The 21,243-nt window shown below is 57.3% G+C and overlaps 7 protein-coding genes across 7 annotated transcripts; 4 read left to right on the plus strand and 3 right to left on the minus strand.

The window, feature by feature from the left end:
- Positions 1 to 2,143: 2,143 nt before the first annotated feature.
- EX895_000671 (uncharacterized protein) lies at positions 2,144 to 4,153 on the plus strand (the record flags this gene model as incomplete). Its single annotated transcript, XM_029881272.1, has 1 exon — positions 2,144 to 4,153. The coding sequence occupies one exon, from the start codon at positions 2,144 to 2,146 to the stop codon at positions 4,151 to 4,153; it is 2,010 nt and encodes a 669-aa protein (XP_029742658.1).
- A 124-nt stretch (positions 4,154 to 4,277) lies between these two features.
- Positions 4,278 to 5,885, minus strand: EX895_000672 (uncharacterized protein; the record flags this gene model as incomplete). The annotated part of the gene is made up of 1 exon (XM_029881273.1): positions 4,278 to 5,885. The coding sequence occupies one exon, from the start codon at positions 5,883 to 5,885 to the stop codon at positions 4,278 to 4,280; it is 1,608 nt and encodes a 535-aa protein (XP_029742659.1).
- A 571-nt stretch (positions 5,886 to 6,456) lies between these two features.
- EX895_000673 (uncharacterized protein) lies at positions 6,457 to 6,957 on the plus strand (the record flags this gene model as incomplete). Its single annotated transcript, XM_029881274.1, has 2 exons — positions 6,457 to 6,857; positions 6,936 to 6,957. 2 exons carry the CDS (start codon positions 6,457 to 6,459, stop codon positions 6,955 to 6,957), a joined length of 423 nt encoding a protein of 140 aa, XP_029742660.1.
- A 311-nt stretch (positions 6,958 to 7,268) lies between these two features.
- Positions 7,269 to 7,946, minus strand: EX895_000674 (uncharacterized protein; the record flags this gene model as incomplete). Its single annotated transcript, XM_029881275.1, has 1 exon — positions 7,269 to 7,946. One exon carries the CDS (start codon positions 7,944 to 7,946, stop codon positions 7,269 to 7,271), a length of 678 nt encoding a protein of 225 aa, XP_029742661.1.
- A 4,101-nt stretch (positions 7,947 to 12,047) lies between these two features.
- EX895_000675 (uncharacterized protein) lies at positions 12,048 to 14,507 on the plus strand (the record flags this gene model as incomplete). Its single annotated transcript, XM_029881276.1, has 1 exon — positions 12,048 to 14,507. The coding sequence occupies one exon, from the start codon at positions 12,048 to 12,050 to the stop codon at positions 14,505 to 14,507; it is 2,460 nt and encodes an 819-aa protein (XP_029742662.1).
- A 636-nt stretch (positions 14,508 to 15,143) lies between these two features.
- Positions 15,144 to 16,982, plus strand: EX895_000676 (uncharacterized protein; the record flags this gene model as incomplete). The annotated part of the gene is made up of 1 exon (XM_029881277.1): positions 15,144 to 16,982. The coding sequence occupies one exon, from the start codon at positions 15,144 to 15,146 to the stop codon at positions 16,980 to 16,982; it is 1,839 nt and encodes a 612-aa protein (XP_029742663.1).
- Positions 16,983 to 17,194: 212 nt separating this feature from the next.
- Positions 17,195 to 21,115, minus strand: EX895_000677 (uncharacterized protein; the record flags this gene model as incomplete). The annotated part of the gene is made up of 1 exon (XM_029881278.1): positions 17,195 to 21,115. One exon carries the CDS (start codon positions 21,113 to 21,115, stop codon positions 17,195 to 17,197), a length of 3,921 nt encoding a protein of 1,306 aa, XP_029742664.1.
- Positions 21,116 to 21,243: the final 128 nt, after the last annotated feature.

The following is a 21,243-nucleotide window of genomic DNA, read 5'->3' on the forward strand; positions in this document are numbered from 1 at the left end:
GGACACATCTATACACACTCGCTCAGATAGCTTTCCGATGTCTAGCTCACTGCCCAACATATTTGCCGCACCGAAAACTGCATCGCACAATGTCTCCTGGGAGCGATCAGCGGCGGAACGGGAGCAAGCGACACATACGGATCTGCCGCAAGGTGCAAACGCGACACTGGTGTTCACCGACGGCGTCAGCAGTCCTTGTTACTTGGAGCCGTACAGTAGCTGCGAGGCCATCGTCTTTCCTCGTCCTCGACTGCGTTCTCGCAGCCTGTCTACTGCTCCTTCACTCGTAGTCGAAAAAGTTCATGCCGCTCCTGAACGCTTCTGGCCTAGGCCAACCAACGGCAATGGCGCGGAACGAGTGCAGGTCGCATCGAGATCCAGCATCATGCGAACGGGAGAGAACTTCAATATACAGCCTCGGCCGTTGAACAGCCGGCAAGCAGAGATTGAGGATGTCTCGCTCAAGGACTACCGCTTGAAGTTTCACCAGAACATTCCTCCGCCGCTGCCGCCAAAAGATTCTCCTCTGCCTTCTTCAGATCTGCTGCCAGCAAAGCCGCTGCCTTCAGTTCCTCCGCCTTATACGGTACCGCTTCACCGAGCGAGCCAGGGCAGTTTTGAGTCCATCGAGCTCTTGGATGCAGTCGAGATCCTTCAACGCAACGAGGAGCTCGAGAAGGAACGAAGCGCATGGAGAGAAGAAGCACGAACAGGTGTTGGCGTGGACTATAATGCTCTTCGAGACCGCTTCAGCCCTTGCCTACGAGATCCCTCGATTCCTAGTAGCAGCCGTGAGGCAGATGCGGTATCCGACGATGCTCGTGAAGTGGATACGAGTCCAATCAGAGTACATCGCATGCGGAACAAGGATGGCTCTGAACATACGGTTCTCGTCGTACACTCTCGGCCTGATCATCCTTATGCCAATCAGGGAGTGTCAGTCAGTAGTCCCGACTTGCGACAAGGGCGTAGCGTTGCTTCGAGGCGTGTCCCATTCGTGAAACACTTTGCTCAGCGGTTAGGAAGCCTTGCTACAAGTAGACCTGATCGAAGCCCGTCGGCAACAGGTCCTAAGCGAAGCTCGGCATCAGCGCAGCACGATGCGCACAAGTCTCCGCAGCCAACACCGGCAACCGGTCGGTTGTTTGGGAAAGAACGTAAGCTGGTGACTGACGAGACCGTCATCATCGGCAAGCCTCTGAAGCCGACAATTGGTGCAGGAATGGTGTCGGGTCAAGAAGATGGTAAAGAGCAGGAGATAGCGTCTCAAGAGGGACACCAGGTATTAGAGAATGCGACGGTCCATGCAACCCGTCGTGACTCGCTATCTAGATACAGACCTGCAGGAACGAGAGACGAGATCAAAGCGCAGCTCAGTGAAGGCGAGCCTTCCGTGTGGGGCCGAAAATCGGTTTCTTCCCTTTCTGCGGGCGAGGTGCACGATGCAATAACTTGGATCGATCCCGGCTCAAACACAATCGTGCAGGGCAATATCATCCTTCCCAGCAGCTTTGCCGCTCACCGACAAGAAGGAGAAACAGAAGAGCTCGGATCTGCACGAAGTGGGCGCCCTCTCTACTCGGCGTGGAGCGACTATACGAGTCGGCGCGGCTCGAATCGCACGGGCATATCCGAGTGGGGGCTAGAGGAGGCTCTTGCAGGCGGCCCAGCTGACGTTTCCGGTCGAAGTGTCTCAGCGGAGTTGACAGAGGGAGAAGTTACTCGCACATCGAGCATGTCGACCGAAACTGGCGATGTGGTGCCGTGGGATGCGAGCAGCGTAAACCTCGATGACCTGTTCTTTCGACCTCCGTAATGACTGAGTGGTGTTTGGATCCGTTCATCAGCCAATAGTGTTTCGAAGTCAATTCCTAGCAGCGGGTTCTGATACTGGCGATTCATGTTTGATCCTGTTGTACGAGCTGAGCAAGGAGGGCGAGACAGCATGCAGTGTTTGAAGGGTTTGCAGTTCCCTCGGGAGTCGGCCACTCGCGAGAGAAGCGGAAAATGCGGTGTGAGCGAGCAAGTCAAAGAGTTGGCGTTTCCTTTGGACCCTGAACAGCCTTACGAGATCGAACACGACACTCTCCTTCCAAACACGACATCACCACCGCATCTCTGCGCCTCGACCATCCATCTCGACATGCAGCCTGGAGACCCCGCCCCTTTCAACAGCCATGTCGCTGTCGAGGACAGAGAAGCTTCATCTTCGACCACTATGGATGTGGACTCGACGCCGCCGCCCACGAAACGCACCAAGTCAACCGAAGCTAGTCGATCTGCTTCTGCTGAGCCTTATGCTCACGATGCAGCGCGCGCTTATGATGGTGGCTATGTCTCGGTCAAGGTAAAGGCGCCACAGCAAAGTGGTGTAGAGACGACAGCCGTCAAAAAGGAGGAAGGCGTCGACAGTACAGCCTCGGGGGTGGACGCGGCCGTCGAGGCGGCTTCGTCGACAGTGATCAAGTCGGAGCTCGCACCGGCTGAAGCATCATCTCCGGCGCTGGCACCGCTATCTCACCCTGGAGCAGATGCAGCATCATCATCATCAACACCACCACCGCCACCACAACTTGCGGCAAAGAAGAAGAAAGTCAGCTCGTCCAGCACAGGAGCGAGCAAGAAAGATGCCTCCTCCTCCAGCAGCACGACTAAAAGCAAAAAAGGCACGTCCTCGACCAAGAAGGCCTCCGCCAGCAACGACGCCTCGTCCAGTCGCGGCAGAGTCAAAGTCGAGATCCTCTCCCCGCCTCCCACCGCCACCCTTCCAATCACCGCATCTCTCGCCGAAGAGGACGAGGAAGAAGACAACGCGCTCTACTGCATCTGCCAACGGCGCCAAGATGACGTCGAAGGCGGCATGATTATGTGCGACCGCTGTGATTCGTGGTACCACTACCGATGCGTAGGTATCACGGAGGAAGACGTCGAGCTCGTCGACCAGTTCATCTGCCCTCCCTGCCACACCATCACGGGAGAGCAGACGACGTACAAAGCCGCTTGTGCTCGGCCAAGGTGCCGGCGCGCGGCGATGACGCCGTTCAGCAAGTACTGCTCCGAGAGATGCGGCGTGTTGAGTGTCACAGCGAAATTGGGCGCGCTCAACGTGGACAGGAATAAGCAGGCCTTGGAGGTGTTGAGGGCCGATAGTAGGGTAGCGGTTGCGAGGAGAACAGAGGGGTTAACGCAAAGGATGGATGGGGTTGGTGGGGTGTGGGAGAGGGTTGTTGCTGATCAGTTGGGTGGTGGGGATGCTCTGATAAAGGCATTGGGGTTGGCGGAGGCTTTCACAATGATGGTCCGAGACCCCGCAGATACAGGACTTCCCAATGGCGTATCCAACGGCGTGCCAGAACCCCCTGTCAACGGCGCATCATCAACACGACCGACAGCACCAGCCTCATCCTCCGCAACAAGCCTACTGATCCTCGACGAACAACACGCGCTCATCACTCAACAGCTCCGCATCGTCGACGTCCAAAAGCAGCACCTCAACGCGCGCCTCGACCGGCTCGATCTGCGCAGCACGCTGCTCCACCTCGTCTCGGACCGCGTGCCCACCCTCGCGCCCGTTGGCTCCTCCACCTCCGCCACCACCACCGCGGAAGCAGCAGACGAGGACGAAGAGATGCACGACACGGACCGGAAGCCGAAGAAGAAAAAGGGCGGGTCCAAGGGTAAGACCAAGTCGTCGGCGGATGTGTCGGGCGGCCCACGGTGCGGGTACGACCAGCGGCTGCACTGGGACGACGCGACGTTCGACGCCTGGGCACGCGCTCCTCCGGGCAGCCGCATGCTCGCACACGAGACCGCGCTCGACGGCATTCTCGACGACGATTCTCCCGAACCCAGCGACCAGCCAAGGGTCGTCTGCGCGTCGGCAAAGCGCAAGTGCCGTCGCCACCTCGACTGGTCCAACCTGTGCGAGCTGGCGCTGGATGCCGAGAAGGCGTGTCTCAACAACGACTCGCGCGCGCTGACGCAGTCGAGGCTCGCGCTGGTAGAGCGACAGGCGCGCCTCCGGGACGAGAGGCAGGCGGTGCAGCTCTTGCTTCGGAAGGAACTCGAGGCCCAGCGGAGGGCCAGCGAGCAGCGCGACAGAGACGTCGCGATGAGGATGGCGAACGAGGGCACGCGGAGGGGAGTGCTGTGACGAGAGAATCATGGACACTTCTCACACGCATAACTTATGGCAACTGCCTTGCGGACGACGACTGTGGGTAAAGTTATTGAGTTGCAACGCACGGAGCGTCTCGCGGGTATCAATCTACAAGAAATTACGCCCTTTTGCTGCCGTCCAACACCCCAGCCACGAGCTGCAACCTCTCGTGCGAGCCTTTCCGCCTTGCCCCCTCCTGCAACGCCTCGGCAACCCGCGTTGCCAGCTTCACCAACGCAGCCGGTGGACCCCTCGTGCCGCTCAGCCCGTCGATTGCATGCACCAGCTTGCCCAACCGCGTGACAAACTGCGACGCAACCCGGTCGTCTCTGGCGAAGAAGAACGGAGGCAACGGACTCGCCAGGTCACCCAACTCGGCCTCACCCCGCGCTCCCGAGCCCAAACTCTGCTGCACCGCGTCCAGCTGCGAACGACTCAGCTTGATCAGTGTCCAGAGCGACATGAGCAGCAGATCCGACTGCGCATTCGCTATGTAGTCCTTGACCGCAGCCACTTTGTCGCTCTTGTGCCGCAACGAATCGGTGACAAACTGCATCACCTGCGATCGACTTCTCTCCACAGGATCTGCGCCTCCATCCGAGTTCGCAGAGTACCGGATCGTCAAGCAGTGCGCTACGTCCTCTATCGCCGAAATGAGAAAGGGAGAGCCTTCCGACATGACCAATACTTGCAAGTATGAGGCCAGCAACGACGTTTGGTCTTGAAAGATGCTGTGATCGATGGCGAGTTTGAGGTTGACGCGGATCTTGCGCAGACGTGCCATGGTGTGTGGATCCAGCTGCAGCTTCTTGGGCTTCTTGACCTTGGTCACCGTCCCACCGATGGTGGTGGCAGCTTGGGGAGCGTTCTCGTACTCGTCTTCGTCGTCTGGTAGCTGGTTAACGAACTTGGAGAGCGCACCAACCAAAACAATGGAAACGCTCTCCCATCCTTTGCCCAGAGAGATAGCGTAACCGAGCGGAGTGTTGGTGGAACCGCCGGCCTGTGAGGCGGCAGGCGAGTTCTTGGCTGCCGGACCACCGCCTTGAGAAAGGTCGAGAAGCAGGTCAAAGTTTGCGTTGCGAATAGCGAGGATGGTTTCCACGTCCTTTTTGTCAATCGCCTTGAGCAGGTCGTGTGTTTCGTACTCTCTGGGCGGTGCAATAAGCGCCGACTTCGGCTTCGCTCCTTCGTTCGAGGACAAAGTGTCCCTTCCGCTCTGGCCGTCTTGATCGACCACCGCACCAGATAGGTGGCCCTCGCCTCGTTCATGCTCTTCGTCTTGCGAGCCAGGTTGTCGCACAACGATGCGCGATAGAAGAAGAGCGATGAGTGCATTGCCTCGGTTTGAATCGCTTCGTTCTCCGAGCAATTTCGGATCAAGGTCGTAGTTGAGATGCATCTCCTGCAAAGCGGCTGTAACCCATTCTCGCGCTTGTTCAAGCTCGGCGCCTGGAAGCAGCTTTTTGATCTGGGATTCCGAGAGGGCAGGGAAGGATCCAGCAGTCTCCTTTACATCCTCTGCGCTGAGAGGAGCAGAGATAGCAGGCTTGGCTAAAGCGCGGCGTTGAGACGTCGAGGAAGAAGGATCGTCGTTAGCTGCGGAAGACGAGGACGCTGTTCGCTGCGCATTGGTACGGAAGCTGAGTGCGCGCTCGACAAACGAGGCTGCTTGATGGAAGCCGCTCTTTGACGGTTGCCCGGTTGTGTCGCTCTGGCTAGACATCACAATGTGATTGCTCTCTCGATGGTGGTTAGATCTCAGTCTGTTCGTGAGAGATAGTGAAGGTCATGAGTGTGCTTGCATCGAGTCCGTGCGGAACAGAAAACTCAGCCGACGTTGACGGCGCAGCGTCTGTGCACTGCCGCCGTTCTGTGTGGAGGCTGCAGGCCCGAAAAGGCGAGAAAACAAACATAAAATCTACAAAATCGAGGTTTTTAAATGTCATCCGGCAGCCTGCACTATTCGTCCTTTTGTTGACACTCGACTTTGCGTCGAAGCCCCGCCGAGACTGCCTGCACTACTGATCAAATACAATATCCTGTAAAGCAGAGTGGCTCACGTCGAGTGGGCCAGTTGTCGTCACACGTGCTGCTTGCAACAAGTGGGTGGGTTTTGGTGGTGAGACTGATTGTACTCATCGTTGGACGACCGGCAGCGTTCCCACCACTATGAGAGGCTCATGAAGGTATAAGTATTGGGCCTCTGTCCGTGGGAGGTCCTCCCCTTTCTGCTGGCGCCATCTCTTCACGGTTTCACAGCATCGTTCTTCTCTCAAGCACTGAAGTTGACCGACATGGTTCGAGCTCAAACTGTAACATGCACATCGTTACTCTCGGTGCTGCTCCTGCTCTTCGCTGCAGCCTTGTATTCGGCCTCGAATGTCTCTGCAGCACCCATGGATGTGTCCTATGCATCCCATGTCCCACCTGGTCACTACGGCGTCGCTCCTCAATATGGACTGCAAGGCGGCTATGATCCCTATGGTCAGCATGCCTCCTATGTCGGAGTCCCTACTTATGCCAGTTATTCCGGAAATGGCCAGATTCCCGCCCAAGGCCAGTATCTGCCCGATGGCGAAGCGGCTGCCGACGGTGGAAGTAGCCTGAGACATAGATTGAAGAGGAAACTCAAAGCTCTGCATGTGTGGCTCTCCAAAGATCGAAAATGGACCCACACGGCTGCTGAAATTGAAAAGTAAGTCGTCGCAAGCCTTTTCCCAAAACGTTGTATACAGGCAGTAGGCCCCTGACGCTGATGTGTACCGTTGAACAGCAAGTGGTGGTGGATCGTTTGATTCTGAAGCACAAGTTTGTCCCTTGAGGCTGGGTGCACTTTCAGAGACTCCTCGTTGTCCCAGGTCTACCGTCCTTGTTTCTCTCAATCAGCATGCACTCACATCGTCACCCACTTGCCCTCAAACAAGTTGTCCAACACCCACCTGCTTGATGCTGTGCAGGAACGTTACTCAGTGAGGGCCAAGCCGAACTTATGATCATATTGTGAAGGAGGTTGATTAGAATAGACATTGAAAGAAGTAAGGGGAAGCAAGAGGGTAAGACCATGACAAAGGGGTAACGAATCTTTGTTTCGTGCGACACGAATTCTTTACGAGGAACCCTGGAGAGCCTTGATGGCAAAGTTAGCACCCATGGTCTGGACGTTAGCGTTGTTAGGGTACTGGAGGTGCTGAGCAGTAATGCCGTAACCGTGCTGGCTGTCACAGACACCATCGCCGTAGATGCAAATGTCAAGAGTCTTGGAAACCCAAGAGGAGGGAATACCACCCTTGAAGCTTGAGATACCGGTCGAAGTGTAGGTCGTCTTTCCGCCGTTGGCGTCGACGTTACAGGAGAGGTTGGGCTTGTGCTCGGGGTTACCGATAAGGATCACACCCTTGACAGCGTCGAAGTTGGCGCCGGTGAGCTTGGACATGGCGTCGACGGTGGCGGCGGCACCTTGGGAATAGCCCTCGAGGATGAAACAAGTGGAGGGGTTGGTGGCGAGCGTATTCTGCACCTTGCGAACAATGTCAGCGGTGCCCGAGGCCGAGTTCTGCGAAAAGTCGGCAGGGTAGACCGTGTCGTACTCGGAGCCACCGGAGACCGTGGAGCGGATGCGTGAGTTCATGGTTCGGAACCCAGACGAAGGGCCCTGGGCCTCACCAGTGCCACGGGTGTCGATGATGACGTAGCTCGAGCAGGCAGCGCGCTTCTCGTGAGGCAAGGCCTGCACAGCACCAACGGCGGCGAGCGCGAGCGTGGCAAAGGTCGACTTAAAGAGCATTTTGGTTAAGAGTGTTCCGCCGGGGTAGTCTAGGTTCTGTGAGGAGGTGGATGGTTTGTTTGTGGGGATGAAACGAAACCAATGCACCACAAAGGTCACTTTATATGTTTTCAAGCTGTTGGTCCAGAGTTGCTCGAGGACTACAAATACCTTTCAAGAGGCTCTCGTCTCCGCCTCGAACAGAACCGGAGATGCGTCAAAGATGCGGCACTGGAAGACTCAGGGTCAGAAGACTTCGCACCGTGTCAAAGCAGGAAGAAGCCTCATCCTGAGATGCAGATCCTGCCAAGCCCACCGTTGAGAAGCCCAGCGTCCTTCTCCCTCGGTCGAATAGGCAAGTTCGTTACGCCTGCCAGCCATCCGAGCACTGTCGGCAGTTGGATGGTTGCCGGTATGCTGCCAAAACCTACTATGTGGCACGGAAAAATTACTATACCGCGCATTCAGACAGGTGCGGGACGCGAAAGCAGCAGCGGCGAAACTCGATCGAGCTCGAGGCCAGATGGAATCCCGAAAGCGAGTGGAGCTTAGCGAGACAAGACAATGGCAAACTTCAGCTTCATCACGCCGTGGTACAGCTGACGAAGGACACGATTCAAAGAGGTGGCCGCCATCAAGTTAGAGAACGGCAGCTGATAGCACATGAAGGAAATTTTGATACGGAGATTAGACAGCCTCCCGACCGGGATTATGCAGAGACACGAAGAGGCAAAAAAGAGCTTCATGAAGCTGAATGCATAAAGGATTGGCGCTAGCGTGGATGACATTGCAGCCTGGTCACGGTTTGCATATGAGCTTTCGACGCCACGTTCACAGACTAGCGCAGTCGACAAGGAAGCGAGAAATCGAGTCGAACGTGTCTCGCACAGCGACAGGGAAGACAGAGAGTTTCTTTGGTCGAACAATGGGGTGGGGATAAACGGTTAGGAGAGCACACTCGGTTCGGTCGAGGTCAGCTGCTCAAATAGGCCGCCGAGAGCCGAGACGACCAGCTGTGATCACATCAGCAGCTTGTGGGCTGATATCGGCACCAAACGGGGGGAGAATATGATTCATACGAGCATCTCTCACCAAACCGACCATAAGCGAGTGTCTTAATGAGACACAATCTTGCGAAGTTCTCGGACAGCACAAAAAAAGCCTTCGGCAAGCGCGCAGAATTTCGCTCGGTGAGTCGGATCTGGCGAGGTGCTTGCAGTCGCCGGGCGATCATAGCAGACAAATTACGGGGGGAGTATGGTGTGCGTGGCGAGACAAGAAGCCGGTGAGCAGAATATCGGCTACGCCGCCGAGTGACAGACACCGGATGTCACACTCGTCTAGCGTTCTGAACGAGAAAGCAAACAACTCGGCAAATCCTAAGAAACGTTGGAGGATTGCCACTGCTGTTGCCATGAGCTTCCGTGACATCCGACAAGTAGCCTAAAGCAGCGCTTCGGAATCCTCCTTTTGCGGGCATGTCTCTCTTTTTTGACAATGACAGGCTGTCCCGTTTAAAGGTCGTCTTCGGGTGCGTCGACGAGGGTTTGGCGCTGCAGCGGCTTCTGAGGATGCAGGTGGCGATAGAGCTGTTTCGGTGGCCTACCGAAACGGTTGTCTCTTGTCTAGACTTGGAGGTGTCTGAACCGCTCTTTGCCTAGCTCTTTGCTAAAACCACTGGAACGGTGTGCAAATGCTTGATTCGAAACGCGGCTCAGCCTGTTGAAGAATGGAGCTTTGGGAAGCGGTGTTCGCGACGCCATCCCAATCCTTTTGCCTTGCGATCCACCGTCGACAATGACTCGTCACGATCGGGCGATCTTGTCAATCAGGCCTATCTTTTGATTCCCAGATTGCCTGCCCTTTACGGTAAGCAAAGAGCGAATCAGACGGCCATCGGCTCAACGCTTCAAACGGCGAGACTATTTCGAGAGCGCCAAGGCCTTGTTGACAAAGCCGTTGTTCTGCAGGAAGCCCACGCACTGCAGAGAAGCAGCACCGAAGGGAACATGCTGCTCTCGCGTCCCTTTACGCCACATGATGCTGCCTGATCGTGCACGTAGCGCCCCACTGAGCGACATCTGATCGGCCAATTTCCCGTTGCGCTTTCGGTTCAAACCGCCAAAAGTGGTGCCCTGGTAGCTGAATACGGCTGACTCGACCGGCGTTGAGTCAGCTATTCCACAAATGCCTGCTGCTGCACAAGACCTTCCGTACGTATCCCAGGGGTCTACAGCCCCTTACATAAGCATGAGCAATGAATTGCCCCGAGCTGCTGTGCATTCTAAGCGTGGGGAACAGCGCCAAGCGACACCGATGTCGTTGCCGGGTATACTGTCGCTAGGCAGCCCACAACCACCAGCCGGAATGCCGTGGTCGCCGGTCAAACGCGGCAAGCTCTTCGCGGCGAAGCCTTCAAAGCATGCTTACTGTACTCGACTTCCGGTCCAGTCCGGTCTACTTCATTGATGCCTTCCCAGGCGGGTCTTCTTGTTGAGCTTGGGGAGTCACCGCAACGATCTGGTGCATTTAAGATTGTTTTTCGACATGGCTCGAAACTCGGACCATTCAAATTGCGCTCGTCTGCTGTCGGAAAATTTAAAAAAAAGAAGAGTTGTGGAACGTGATTGATTATGTTTCAGTCTCCGCGACTTCTACGCTGATCAACCCGCCTTTCTCGGCCAATACCGTAGGGTCTGCTCCGCCACGCCGAGATCAACAGGAAGCGCCAAACGAACGGCTTCTACCCGACGGCTACGCATCGTATCGCTTCGCATTGCATCTGGTTCGAATGGATCAGCCCCTTCCAATCAATCAATGTCCGACCACACAACCTCGACATCACGTTGGAAACACAGAGCCAAGGCATCGAAGATCATCCAAAATCGCCGGGAGCGACTGTGCCGCCAAAAAGAAAATAAAAAGGCGAACGTCGATCCGAAGCGCGTCTCGAAGCGCGTGAGGATGTGGCTTTGCCCGCTGACCTTGAGGGTCTACCACTGGTGCAGCTAAAGAGCCGAAGCAGCGTCGCCAGACTTTTCCGTTCCTTTGTCGTGCTGCTAGCTGCTGCGTCTGCTCGCCTTCTTTGCCGGCTCAGCGCTCTCGGTTATGCCGTATTCTGTACCATGACAGCACCAGAATTTCTCATTCCAAGCCGCTTTGCTTCCCCACCACGTCCTTCTGCTCAACTCTCAAACCCCCTTTCCTCGCCAAGTGTACCTACCACAAATCTCGCTTGGCATCACTCTCTTTCGACCCCGGCCGGCCAATTCTGTCTGCACTGCATCTGCTGCCCTCGGCACCCCACAACACTTGCTGCCGGGTGTGCATCCCTTTGCATAGCCATCTGGAGCGGTCACAGATCCACCCTCGCTCCACTGAACACACAACTGCCTACGGCCAGCCACCGCTTTGACCCAAACATGCTTTGGCTACTCCTTTGCTAGCTGAAGTTTTGAGCATCCCCGTCACATCGTTCAAGCACCTACGCCCCAACCCCCCACCTTGGTCGAACCTCGGGCCCCCGCAACCGCCCCCTTTTCTCCTGCGCATCATCTCACGTATAGCCGACCTTGCGTTTCCGAGCTGCTCGCACCATTGCCCCAATCCGAACACCACCTTGGCCGATAACTTTCTCTCCTCTTCGCTAAGAAGTGTACCGCGTGCTTCAAACCTTCCGTCTTCCCTCGCTTCATAGCAACCGACCTTGGCACCTGACTCGGCGCGCCCGCCAAGCTTACAAGGAAACAAACAGCCACCACGGCTTTCGACCCGCCGCCTTCCCCGCTCAGTCGACTCTCAACTCCGTCGTGGAGCCCCTCGAGCTTCGTCGGTCATTACTGAAACTCCCATCCTGGATCGGCACTGCACTTTCCCACCAGCTTCGCCTCACCTCGGCGAATTTGTCAGAGCCACGCTGGGCTGCACTGCACCACTGCGCTCCCCCAAGACAAAAGGAAAGCTCAGTCGAGTCCTCCTCATCACCCTTTGCCTCCTCCCATCACTCTTCACTTCCATCACTGCTCCACCTTTCTCTCACTTGCGTGCTGACAACAAAGTAGCAAGATTGTTCGACGTTCAACTGCTCCATTTGACGACTTCGTTACTCAGGAATAGGCTCCGATGAAGTTTTCCACCCTCTTGCCACTCGCAGCCTTGGCGTGCGCAGGCTCGAGCTTGGCAGTCGTAACACCACAGGCCGACTATCAGCAGCTTTTCGGCGAAAGGGACCATGATGGTCCATCACTGTTCCTCGAGCGACGACAGCAGGGTATTGGAGGCGCTGGTCAGAATGGTCCCGGTTACGACACAGTACCCAAAGTTCCCTTCAACGGAAACGACTCGCTTCCCTATTCGCCTCCCTTCTACCCGACTCCTCAGACCAAAGGCACCTCGCAAAAGTGGAAGGACGCGATTGGAAAAGCACGCGAGTACCTTCAACAGTTCAACCAAACCGAAAAGGTCATCCTCACCACCGGATCCGGATGGCAGCGAGGCCCATGTGTAGGAAACATTTCCCCCATCCCTCGTGTCAACTTCCCCGGTATGTGCCTCATGGACGGCCCTGCCGGTGTTCGAGGTACCGATCGCGTCACCTCGTTCCCGGATGCCATCACTGCTGCTGCCACTTTCGACCGAGACCTCTTCTACAAGCGCGCCTATGCTCTCGGCGAAGAGTTCAAGACCAAGGGTGCCAACATCTGGCTCGGCCCCATGATGAACCTCGCCCGTTCTCCCGAGGGCGGTCGATCCTGGGAGGGCTTTGGTGCTGACCCTTACCTCAGCGGTGAAGGCTCGCACTTTTCCGTTCTTGGTGCCCAGGATGCCGGTGTTCAGGCGACGCTCAAGCACTACATCAACAATGAGCAGGAGCACTTCCGAAACGAGGGCAGCTCCAACCTCGATTCTCGAACGGAGCGAGAAATCTACCTTCATCCCTTCCTTCGCGGCGTACAGGCCGGTGCTGCATCAGTCATGTGCTCGTACAACCTTATCAATAACTCGTGGGCCTGCCAGAACTCGGAGCTGCTCAATAATCGTCTCAAGACCGAGCTTGAATTCCCTGGTTACGTCATGTCGGACTGGGGCGCTCAGCACGCTGGTGTTGCATCGGCCAACGCTGGTCTGGACATGACCATGCCTGGAGATGTGCTCTGCTGCTCGCTGCAAGAAGGATCACTGTGGGGCGGCAATCTCACCAGCGCCGTCAACAACGGTTCGGTGGCTACCACGCGCCTGGATGACATGGCCACTCGCATCCTGGCTGGCTGGTTCCTCCTCGGCCAGGACCAAGGATACCCCGAGCCCAATTTCAACTTTTTCGACAAGAAGGACCCCGCTACCAATCAGCATGTTGACGCCACGGCCAATCATTACAAGATCGCACGCGAGGTTGCCAGTGCCGGCACGGTTCTGCTCAAGAATCACCGTCACGCCCTGCCGTTGCACAAGCCGCGCAATATGGCAGTCGTAGGTTCAGACGCCGGGCCTCTCTATCAAGGTGCCAACTACTGGCCTGACCGCGCTCAGAATGGCGGTCTGCCTTATGGCACTCTTGGTCAGGGCTGGGGATCGGGCTCGACCGATTATTCGTACTTCTTCTCTCCGTACGAAGCTTTGCAGGCGCGTGCACGCGAGGACCGCACCGAGATCCAGTGGAACTTTGACGACTGGAACATCGCACAGAGCGTCATGATTGCCAACATGACCGACGTCGCGCTCGTGTTTGTTAGTGCAGAGAGCGGCGAAGGTTACCTCACTGTTGACCACAACGAGGGCGATCGCAACAACCTCACACTCTGGAATCAGGGTGAGCAGCTGATCCGCAACGTGACAGCCGTCAACAACAACACGGTGGTCATCATTCACTCTGTGGGTGCAGTAGATATGGAGAGCTTTGCCGAAAATCCGAACGTAACTGCCATTGTGTGGGCCAACTTGCCTGGAGGCGAGAGCGGACGCGCTCTCGTAGATGTGCTGTACGGCGATCACAACCCCAGTGGCCGTCTGCCATATACGATTGGCAAGAATCGCACCGACTACTCTGCGGATGTGCTTTACTATAATGACACGGTGACGCCTCAGATCAACTACACGGAGAAGCTCAACATCGACTACCGCCACTTTGACTCTAAAAACATCGAGCCTCGCTACGAGTTTGGATACGGCCTATCGTACACCAAGTTTGCCTATTCGGGCTCATGGACACAGCAGGTGGGCTCGGCGGACAACAGCTGGTGGGGCTCTTCAAATGCATCGACCGGTCTGCCCGAGTGGCTGTTCGAGCCCAAGTACCAGGTCAGCTTCTCGCTGACCAACTCTGGCAACCGCGACGGCCACGAGGTGTGGCAGGCATATCTCGAATTCCCTCGTTCGGCTGGCGAGCCTCCCAAGGTGCTGCGCAACTTTGGGCGCGAGTACATCAAAAAGTGGGACACCAAGGAGGTCAACTTTACGCTTAGCCAGTACGATGTTTCCACCTGGAATAGTGAACAGAATCAGTGGCTGCAGCCCGAGGGCAAGCTCAAAGTGCTGATCGGCGCCTCGTCTCGCGACATTCGCCAGACGGTTGTGCTCAACTAAGATGCGTGCGCCACTGGATCCAGTCTGTCACTTTCGCAATCCTGGACAATTCCGTCTTACAAGACTCTTTCAATATCAACCTCTTGCATCTCTCAAGTACCCGTCATCGTTCAATTGCCTGCTCATGAGCGTCAGACGGTGGTAGAGCTTCCCACGCTGCCGGCCGAGTGTCACCCTCGGCATTTCAAGCCTGAAGTCACACGCACATGTCGCGTTGAGTGCAAAAGCGAAATCTGTCGAGTTTTTCTTGAAGTTTTGAAACTTTTCCATGCCTCGGCCTCAGACGCGTTTTTGACTGCGAAGGGTCCTTCATGCAGGTCCGAATTCCGAATATGTCTGGTTGTGGAAACTCACCGCTCCTCCATCATCACCATCATCATCATTCACAGTCTGAGCTTTAGCCATTGGCCCTCGAGATTCACCACTAACGAAGGGCTAGCGGGAAGCATTGGCATTCTTCTGCACGACACAGCTGGTGCCTCCTGCCAGAGTGCCGCAATTGCAACGGCTGATCTCTACTAGGGACGACCCAGCCGCTGAAGAAGAGCTGACAGGATCACCGTCACTGCTACATCATATAGCCATCAGCACCATTCGCTAGCCTATTCCGGTTCCACTTTCCTCCCTCTATCCACCATGACACTCTCACAACCAGATGACATCAACCCCACCTTCGAGTGGAAGCCCGAATACCTGACCCAGCTCCAACATATCGCCGACACGGACGAGTTCCAATCCTACGATGGCACCCCACATCTCGGTTCCTCTTCGGCAGCATCTGGGTCTTCTCCTCCTCCACAGCAACACTCGTTGGGAGCATACGACTGGCAGACGTTGAAGGAAGCCATCAAGTATAGGATCAAGATATGCTTGAAGGAAGACTTTGGAGAGGCGAGGGAGTTGGATTTGCACCCGGCTACCGTGTTGATGCCGTGGGTGCAGCCCGGTTCGGATCTGGAGGTGACCTGGCATAGAGCGAACATGGGGATGCTGTGCACCGAGGCGGAGACGGATGAGGTTGAGAAGGTGGAGGCCGCAGAAGGGGATGAGGCCATGGCAAATGAGGTGGATGTCGACGCAGCCAACGCTTCAACATCAACATCAGCAGAGGGAGAGGCGAACACCGCTTCCACCGAGGCATCCGAAACAGAGGCTGATCATGCGCAGGCCAACGGGACAACCGAAGCAAGTGCAAGCGCCACCGCAGCCTCAGCCCCAGTAGCAGAAGCAGACGACGCCGCCTCCCCTACCTCCTCGGACGAAGCAGCGACAACAACACAATACAGCTACCGCGCCCGCTTTCACGACCCGCCCGAACGCGCCGGCCGCACCTTTGTCCACCCGCCCTTCGTCCACCGTGCAGACGTGCAGAACTTCTACCCATCCAAACGGCCCCCCGTCGCCACCAGCACCACCCCGCTTTCACCCTCCGAACTCGCGACGCACACCACAACACTCTACAGCATGCTGGAAGACTTTGACGTGCAGCCGCCGTTCACAATTCAGCGGCTGTGCGAGCTGGTCGTCGCACCGACGGTACACTACAATAGTGCACGCAAGTGGATCGCGGCGCTGAAGCGGTGTTTGAGCGTGACGGCGACGCGCGATGCATTTCCGATCAGCCCCGTGCAGGCACCCGTTGGCGTGGTGGTGGGCGTCAATGGGCATGGTGGCGACGACGACGGCGTGGCAGCGTCAGACGTGTCGGACATTGAGATGGACAGGATGGACGGCCTGCCGCCGAGTACGACGCGCTCGAGGAGTTCAAGTGTGGGGAGCAATGCAAGCGTTAGTGCAGAACCGCTGTTTTCGCCCATCCCGTTCATCGTGCGCGACGAGAACGGGCTTTTGACCGGCACCGGACAGCAGCAGCCGCAGCAGCGGGGAGAGGAGGAAGGAGAGCAGACGGCGGCGATGGACCCCATTCCGGATCTGGAGCTCGGCGGTGCGGATAGGACGCATAGCATGAATGTGCTGCCGAAGGAGGTCGTGGACGTCGCACCCACCGCTGCCACGAACGCCGCTTTCGAGGGCAAGGACGGAGGTGCGCAAGATGGCGAAGCGATGCAAGAAGACGCTCCGACAGTTCAGACGACCGCTGCCCCTGCGACCGTCGCTGCCGCTGTCGACGCCTCCACCTCCACCGCCTCTTCTTCTTCTCCCGCCGCCGCTGCCGCGACTACACCTGCGACCAGCGAGCCCCTCGGCCTCCTGCCCGACGGCGCTGTAGACGAACTCGACAACCCGTCTCACACAGTCCACCCTCTCACCTCCACCACCTCGACCCCTTCCACCGGCACGGGCGAGTCGGCTCAGACCGCAGCAGCGACGGCGGCGGCGGGGGCGGCGCAAGCGGGCAATCACACAGAGACGCAGGGCAAGGAGGAGGCAGACGCGCACGAGGATGCCGAGCCAGAAGACGCCCACCGCTCGAGCAAGCGCAGGAAGAGCGTGGCTTCGCTGCACGACGAGTAACCTTCACTCTGCCTGCAATTCCATTCGGTCTAATCTTCACTCATCACACGTCTGTCACGCCTGTCCTCCCATCTTGAAACAGGCCGAACAGGCTCAACATAACTTAGTGAAACTGCCTTCCTTTAACCGTGCATAACCGTGCGTATCGTAAGTTACATCACCAGACCCCCTGGCCCCCCACGCACGCACGCACGCATCACACCGACCACGCATCACTGCTCGCGCCTCTTCGGCCGGCGCATCCCACTCAACAGCTGGTCCAGCTTGGACAGCCGATGCTGTTTCTCAATCTCGCGCTGGCTCAGGCGCTCGTCCGGCGTCGTAGAGAAGTCATCGTGCGTGTTGGTGTACCAGCCCGAGATGCCTTTCCACCCGCCGCGCGTGGGGGAGGGCGTCGCGGCGGGCAGAGGCGGTCCTGTGGTCTTGCTGCTACTGCTCCCGCTGCGGCTGCGGCTGCCACTTTTGCCCTTGCTCTTGCCGGGTGGAGCAGTGCGACGGGCGGAGGTGCTGCTGCTGCTGCTGCCGTTGTTGGTTGAGGGTCTGCTTGTGATTGTGGGCGGTGTGGAAGGGTGTTGGATGTGCGTCGGCTGTTCAGCTGGGGTTCTGGCGCGTGGACGCGATGAGGAGGCGGTTGCACCCTCATCAAGCGGGCGTTTGCGTTTGATGCTAGAAACGTCGGCGTGCGGAAGTGTGGGGACGTCGACCATCGGCAACACATCCACCTCCGTCATTACATCTCTGCTCCGAGCTGTCTCCTCCAGGTGCTGCTCAGCCTCTCGCCTCCTCCCCTCGGCCTTCGACCCCAACACCACCCGGTCACTACTACCACCACTCAGCCCTACTACAACCTTCTTGGCCCTTTGTGCCCCACTCGATCCACTCGCCCCACTCGCCCCGCTCACCAACGCCTTCCTCTTCTTGCTCGACGACACAGCCGTCAAAGGCGACGGAGAACGCGCTCTCTTGCTGCTCGCCCCGAGACTGTCGGCTGCCGAAGAAGAGCGCGTCAGGTCGATCACGACCTCGACATCCGAGTCGGTACTGCGCGAAGAAATGGACCACACTTTGATGTCTTCGTCCAGGGCGCGCTGCTTGCCTTTCTGGATCGCAGAGGCGCGGTCGCCGGCGGAAGATCCCGCTTGAGGTGCGGTACTGCGTTTGATGGCAGTAGCGGGTTTCTTCGATGTGGATGATGTTGCCGGTTTTGACGTGGAGGCCGAAATTGATGCCGAGGCAGACTTTGTAGCAGGCTGTGACGAAGACGATTGTGTGGTGCTGAAGTACGAAAAAAGATCGCGAGTTCCCTTGGAAGCAGTCGCCTTTGTTGGCTTTGAGGGTGGAGCTGCCGAGCTCCGTCTAGCCACCGCCTTGTTCTTCTGGGCCGCTAACTGCTCAGCCCGAGCTTCTGTTGTACGTTGAAATAGCTGTGGCAGCGTCGGAAGCGGGACTGATGTCGGCTGTGCAGCCTTCGAGGGAGCACTGGTGTTCGCAGCTGGCGGAGTATTTGTCGCTGGTTTCGGGGGCATGATAGACTCTCGAGTGCCCATGCTCGAATAAGGACGACTAACCGCCGCCCCGGCCATCGGCTGGCGAACGGGAGTCCCGTCCCTGTGAGGCCCTTGTCCTTCGTCCGCTCCGGCTCCAAACACAGAATCGTCGCTCTCCGGGCCCCCCACCGGCGTAGACGCCAGCCGCGACAGCGAAGGAGACTTTGTAGTCGATCTGGTGCGAACAATCCTATACCCCGGTGACTCTGCGGCTCCGTCGCTTTCTTTCGTTTTAAAGTACATTTTGAGTAGACCACCGGTAACACAGTGCAGTGTCGAGACGAGTTTCCTCCCCATATGATCGTACTGCGTCCGAGTCATCTCGCTGCTGTCCATCTCGACCATGATCCTGCCTTGTTCGCGCGCTCTCTGTTCTTCCACCCGTTGCCTGACTTCAGGGAGATACTCTTCGAGCCGAACCCATTCCTGATGCTCCATGTCGGTGAACGTGCGCAGAGCGTCAGGCAGATGCTGATTGTAAGCGCGTCCGAGTCGCAAGCGACGAGAAGCGCTTTCATAATCGGTTGCGTTTCTAGGTCGGCCGATGGGACCTGTGCCTCCCAGCGAATCGAGCATCTCACGAAGCTCAGCCGGGGTGAGCTTGTCCCGTCGAAGGTGCAAAGGGATGATGGAGCGAAAGGTGAGATCAATCGGTGTGCCAGAAGCAGGAAGAGAAGGGGACTGGACACCATCTTTATCAGAGCTGGTGGCGTCGGGCTGAAGCTCCCCACGGCTTGCATTGAGCTTCTGCCCGAGCACGCCGGCATGATCCTGCGTATCAACGGTGATATTGAACAGTCCGATCGTGGGTTTGAGCAGCGCACGAACCTGCGCCTCTGTGAGCATAGCTGACGGACCCGCGCTGCGGATAGAACGCGGAACGGATATCGAGGTGGAGCCCGCTGCTGGAACCGCCTTGGTCTTGCTCATCAAGAACTCGGCGAATGACGGTGGTTTTCGACCCAGGCCGGCAGTCCTGCTGGCTTTCCCGGACCGCAAAGCCTCGAAGAAGGCCGGACTCGCAATTACTGGCGCTTGCGGCATCGTTTTCGGGTGGGACCGTTCCACGGCAACCAAGTCTTCTTGATCTTCGCCTTGCATGCCGTCGTATCGGTCGAAAGCGCGGCGGACGTTGTAGTCGGCCACATTGCGAGCGCGTCTGGGATATCTGCGTTGTGCATCACTCTCTGACTCCGTGGCAACTTCACTGGATGCTCCCGTCCGCGACTCGATAATCCGAGCACTCGTGATGACGGGCACATCGGAATCCGCATCCGAGACTTGGCCGCTGTCGAGCTCAGACTGCATGTCTCTGCCAATCCAGGAAGGTCGACCCAACGATGGCGAGTGGCGTTTGCTGTCTGCTCCAGACGACGTCTGCTCGGAAGCCGCTCTCTCCTGCAACCGCTTTGATGGTGACTGTAGCAAGACCACCATATCCGCTTCCTCTGGCGTCGACAACTCTGGGGTTTCCGCTGCAGAAGCAACCGCATCCGCTTTGAAGTGACTTGGTCGGCGTAGGCTGTGTGCTTCATATGGTTGGTCGAAAGAAGAGTCACTGATGACAATTATTCCCTCGGGTGGCCCGATGTCGTGCGGAAGCGGAAGCGGCTTATCTAACGTTGTCGAGTCCCGCTCCTCGTGTTCCGCACCCGCGGTTTCTGCTCCGGACACGGCAGCCGGCGTCGACGTCGAAGCTTCCTCTTCTTGGGTGCTTTCAAGCAGATGCTGCGGCACACTTAGTCCTTTGCGATGATGCGGCGGGATCAATGGCGTGGACAAGCCCGATATAGGGTCCATCAACCCACTTCCACTCGATTGCACCACGAACTGGGAAGAAGAAGGGTGCGGACGAGCAAGAACAACATTCGAGCTGCCGGATGCTGGAGGCATCACGGATTCCATCTCGTCGTCGCTGTCCATGGTCAACCGCGTTGCCGAAGATCCGAGAGCTCCCCTCCGCGGGATGGAGGATCGAGCAACATAGACAAGCTCGGCACTCTCTTGAAAATCGATCCCCGACTGACTGCGCGTTTGGCTTCGACTGCGACCGCTGTGCGTTGGTGTCGAGTGAAAGTCGACTTCGTCCTCTTCCTCATCGTGGTCGTCCTCCTGCAGCCCATCACTTCCGTTTGGAAGAAGGCTTTTCAGCTCGCCCACGTCATCCGTGTCATCGATAGACAACGCGCTTAGGATCGTCTTTGGTGCTGATAAAGCCGTCGAAGCACCAGTCATAGTGTGACTCTTGGCCCGCGAGCTGATCACTTGACGACGCCTTGGAAGCACCTGCTCCACGCTGTAGTTCTGGTCTTGATGCTCGTTCTCGTATCGATGGTTGTAGAGGTCAGCTAAAGAGGTGGAAGAGACCTTGTTCTTGCGCACCTCAGCATGGTGGCGTCTGTTGTACAGGTTGACCAGGGAGCTAGGTGAAGCATGGCGAGACGAGGAGGACGAAGACGCGGCCGACTCTTGTGCGTGCCGTGAATTGTAAAGATCGGCAAGCGACTGCGCAGCATCGGTGGCACCCACTCGAGAAGCATGCGTTCTTGACGGGCCCGCATGCTCTCGGGCAGAATGCAGAGTCATGACAGGCGATTGCCGCGCTGTACGTGTAGGCATGTCGTCGGCCTGCCTGCATGTACCGAGAACGTGGAGCCTAGATGGTTGTCGCAGTCATCTCTGTTTCACGATCGGCTTGGTGCTGCTTTTTCCGG

This window comes from Sporisorium graminicola, chromosome SGRAM_1, assembly GCF_005498985.1.
Source record: "Sporisorium graminicola strain CBS 10092 chromosome SGRAM_1, whole genome shotgun sequence".
Classification (NCBI taxonomy): Eukaryota; Fungi; Basidiomycota; class Ustilaginomycetes; order Ustilaginales; family Ustilaginaceae; genus Sporisorium; species Sporisorium graminicola.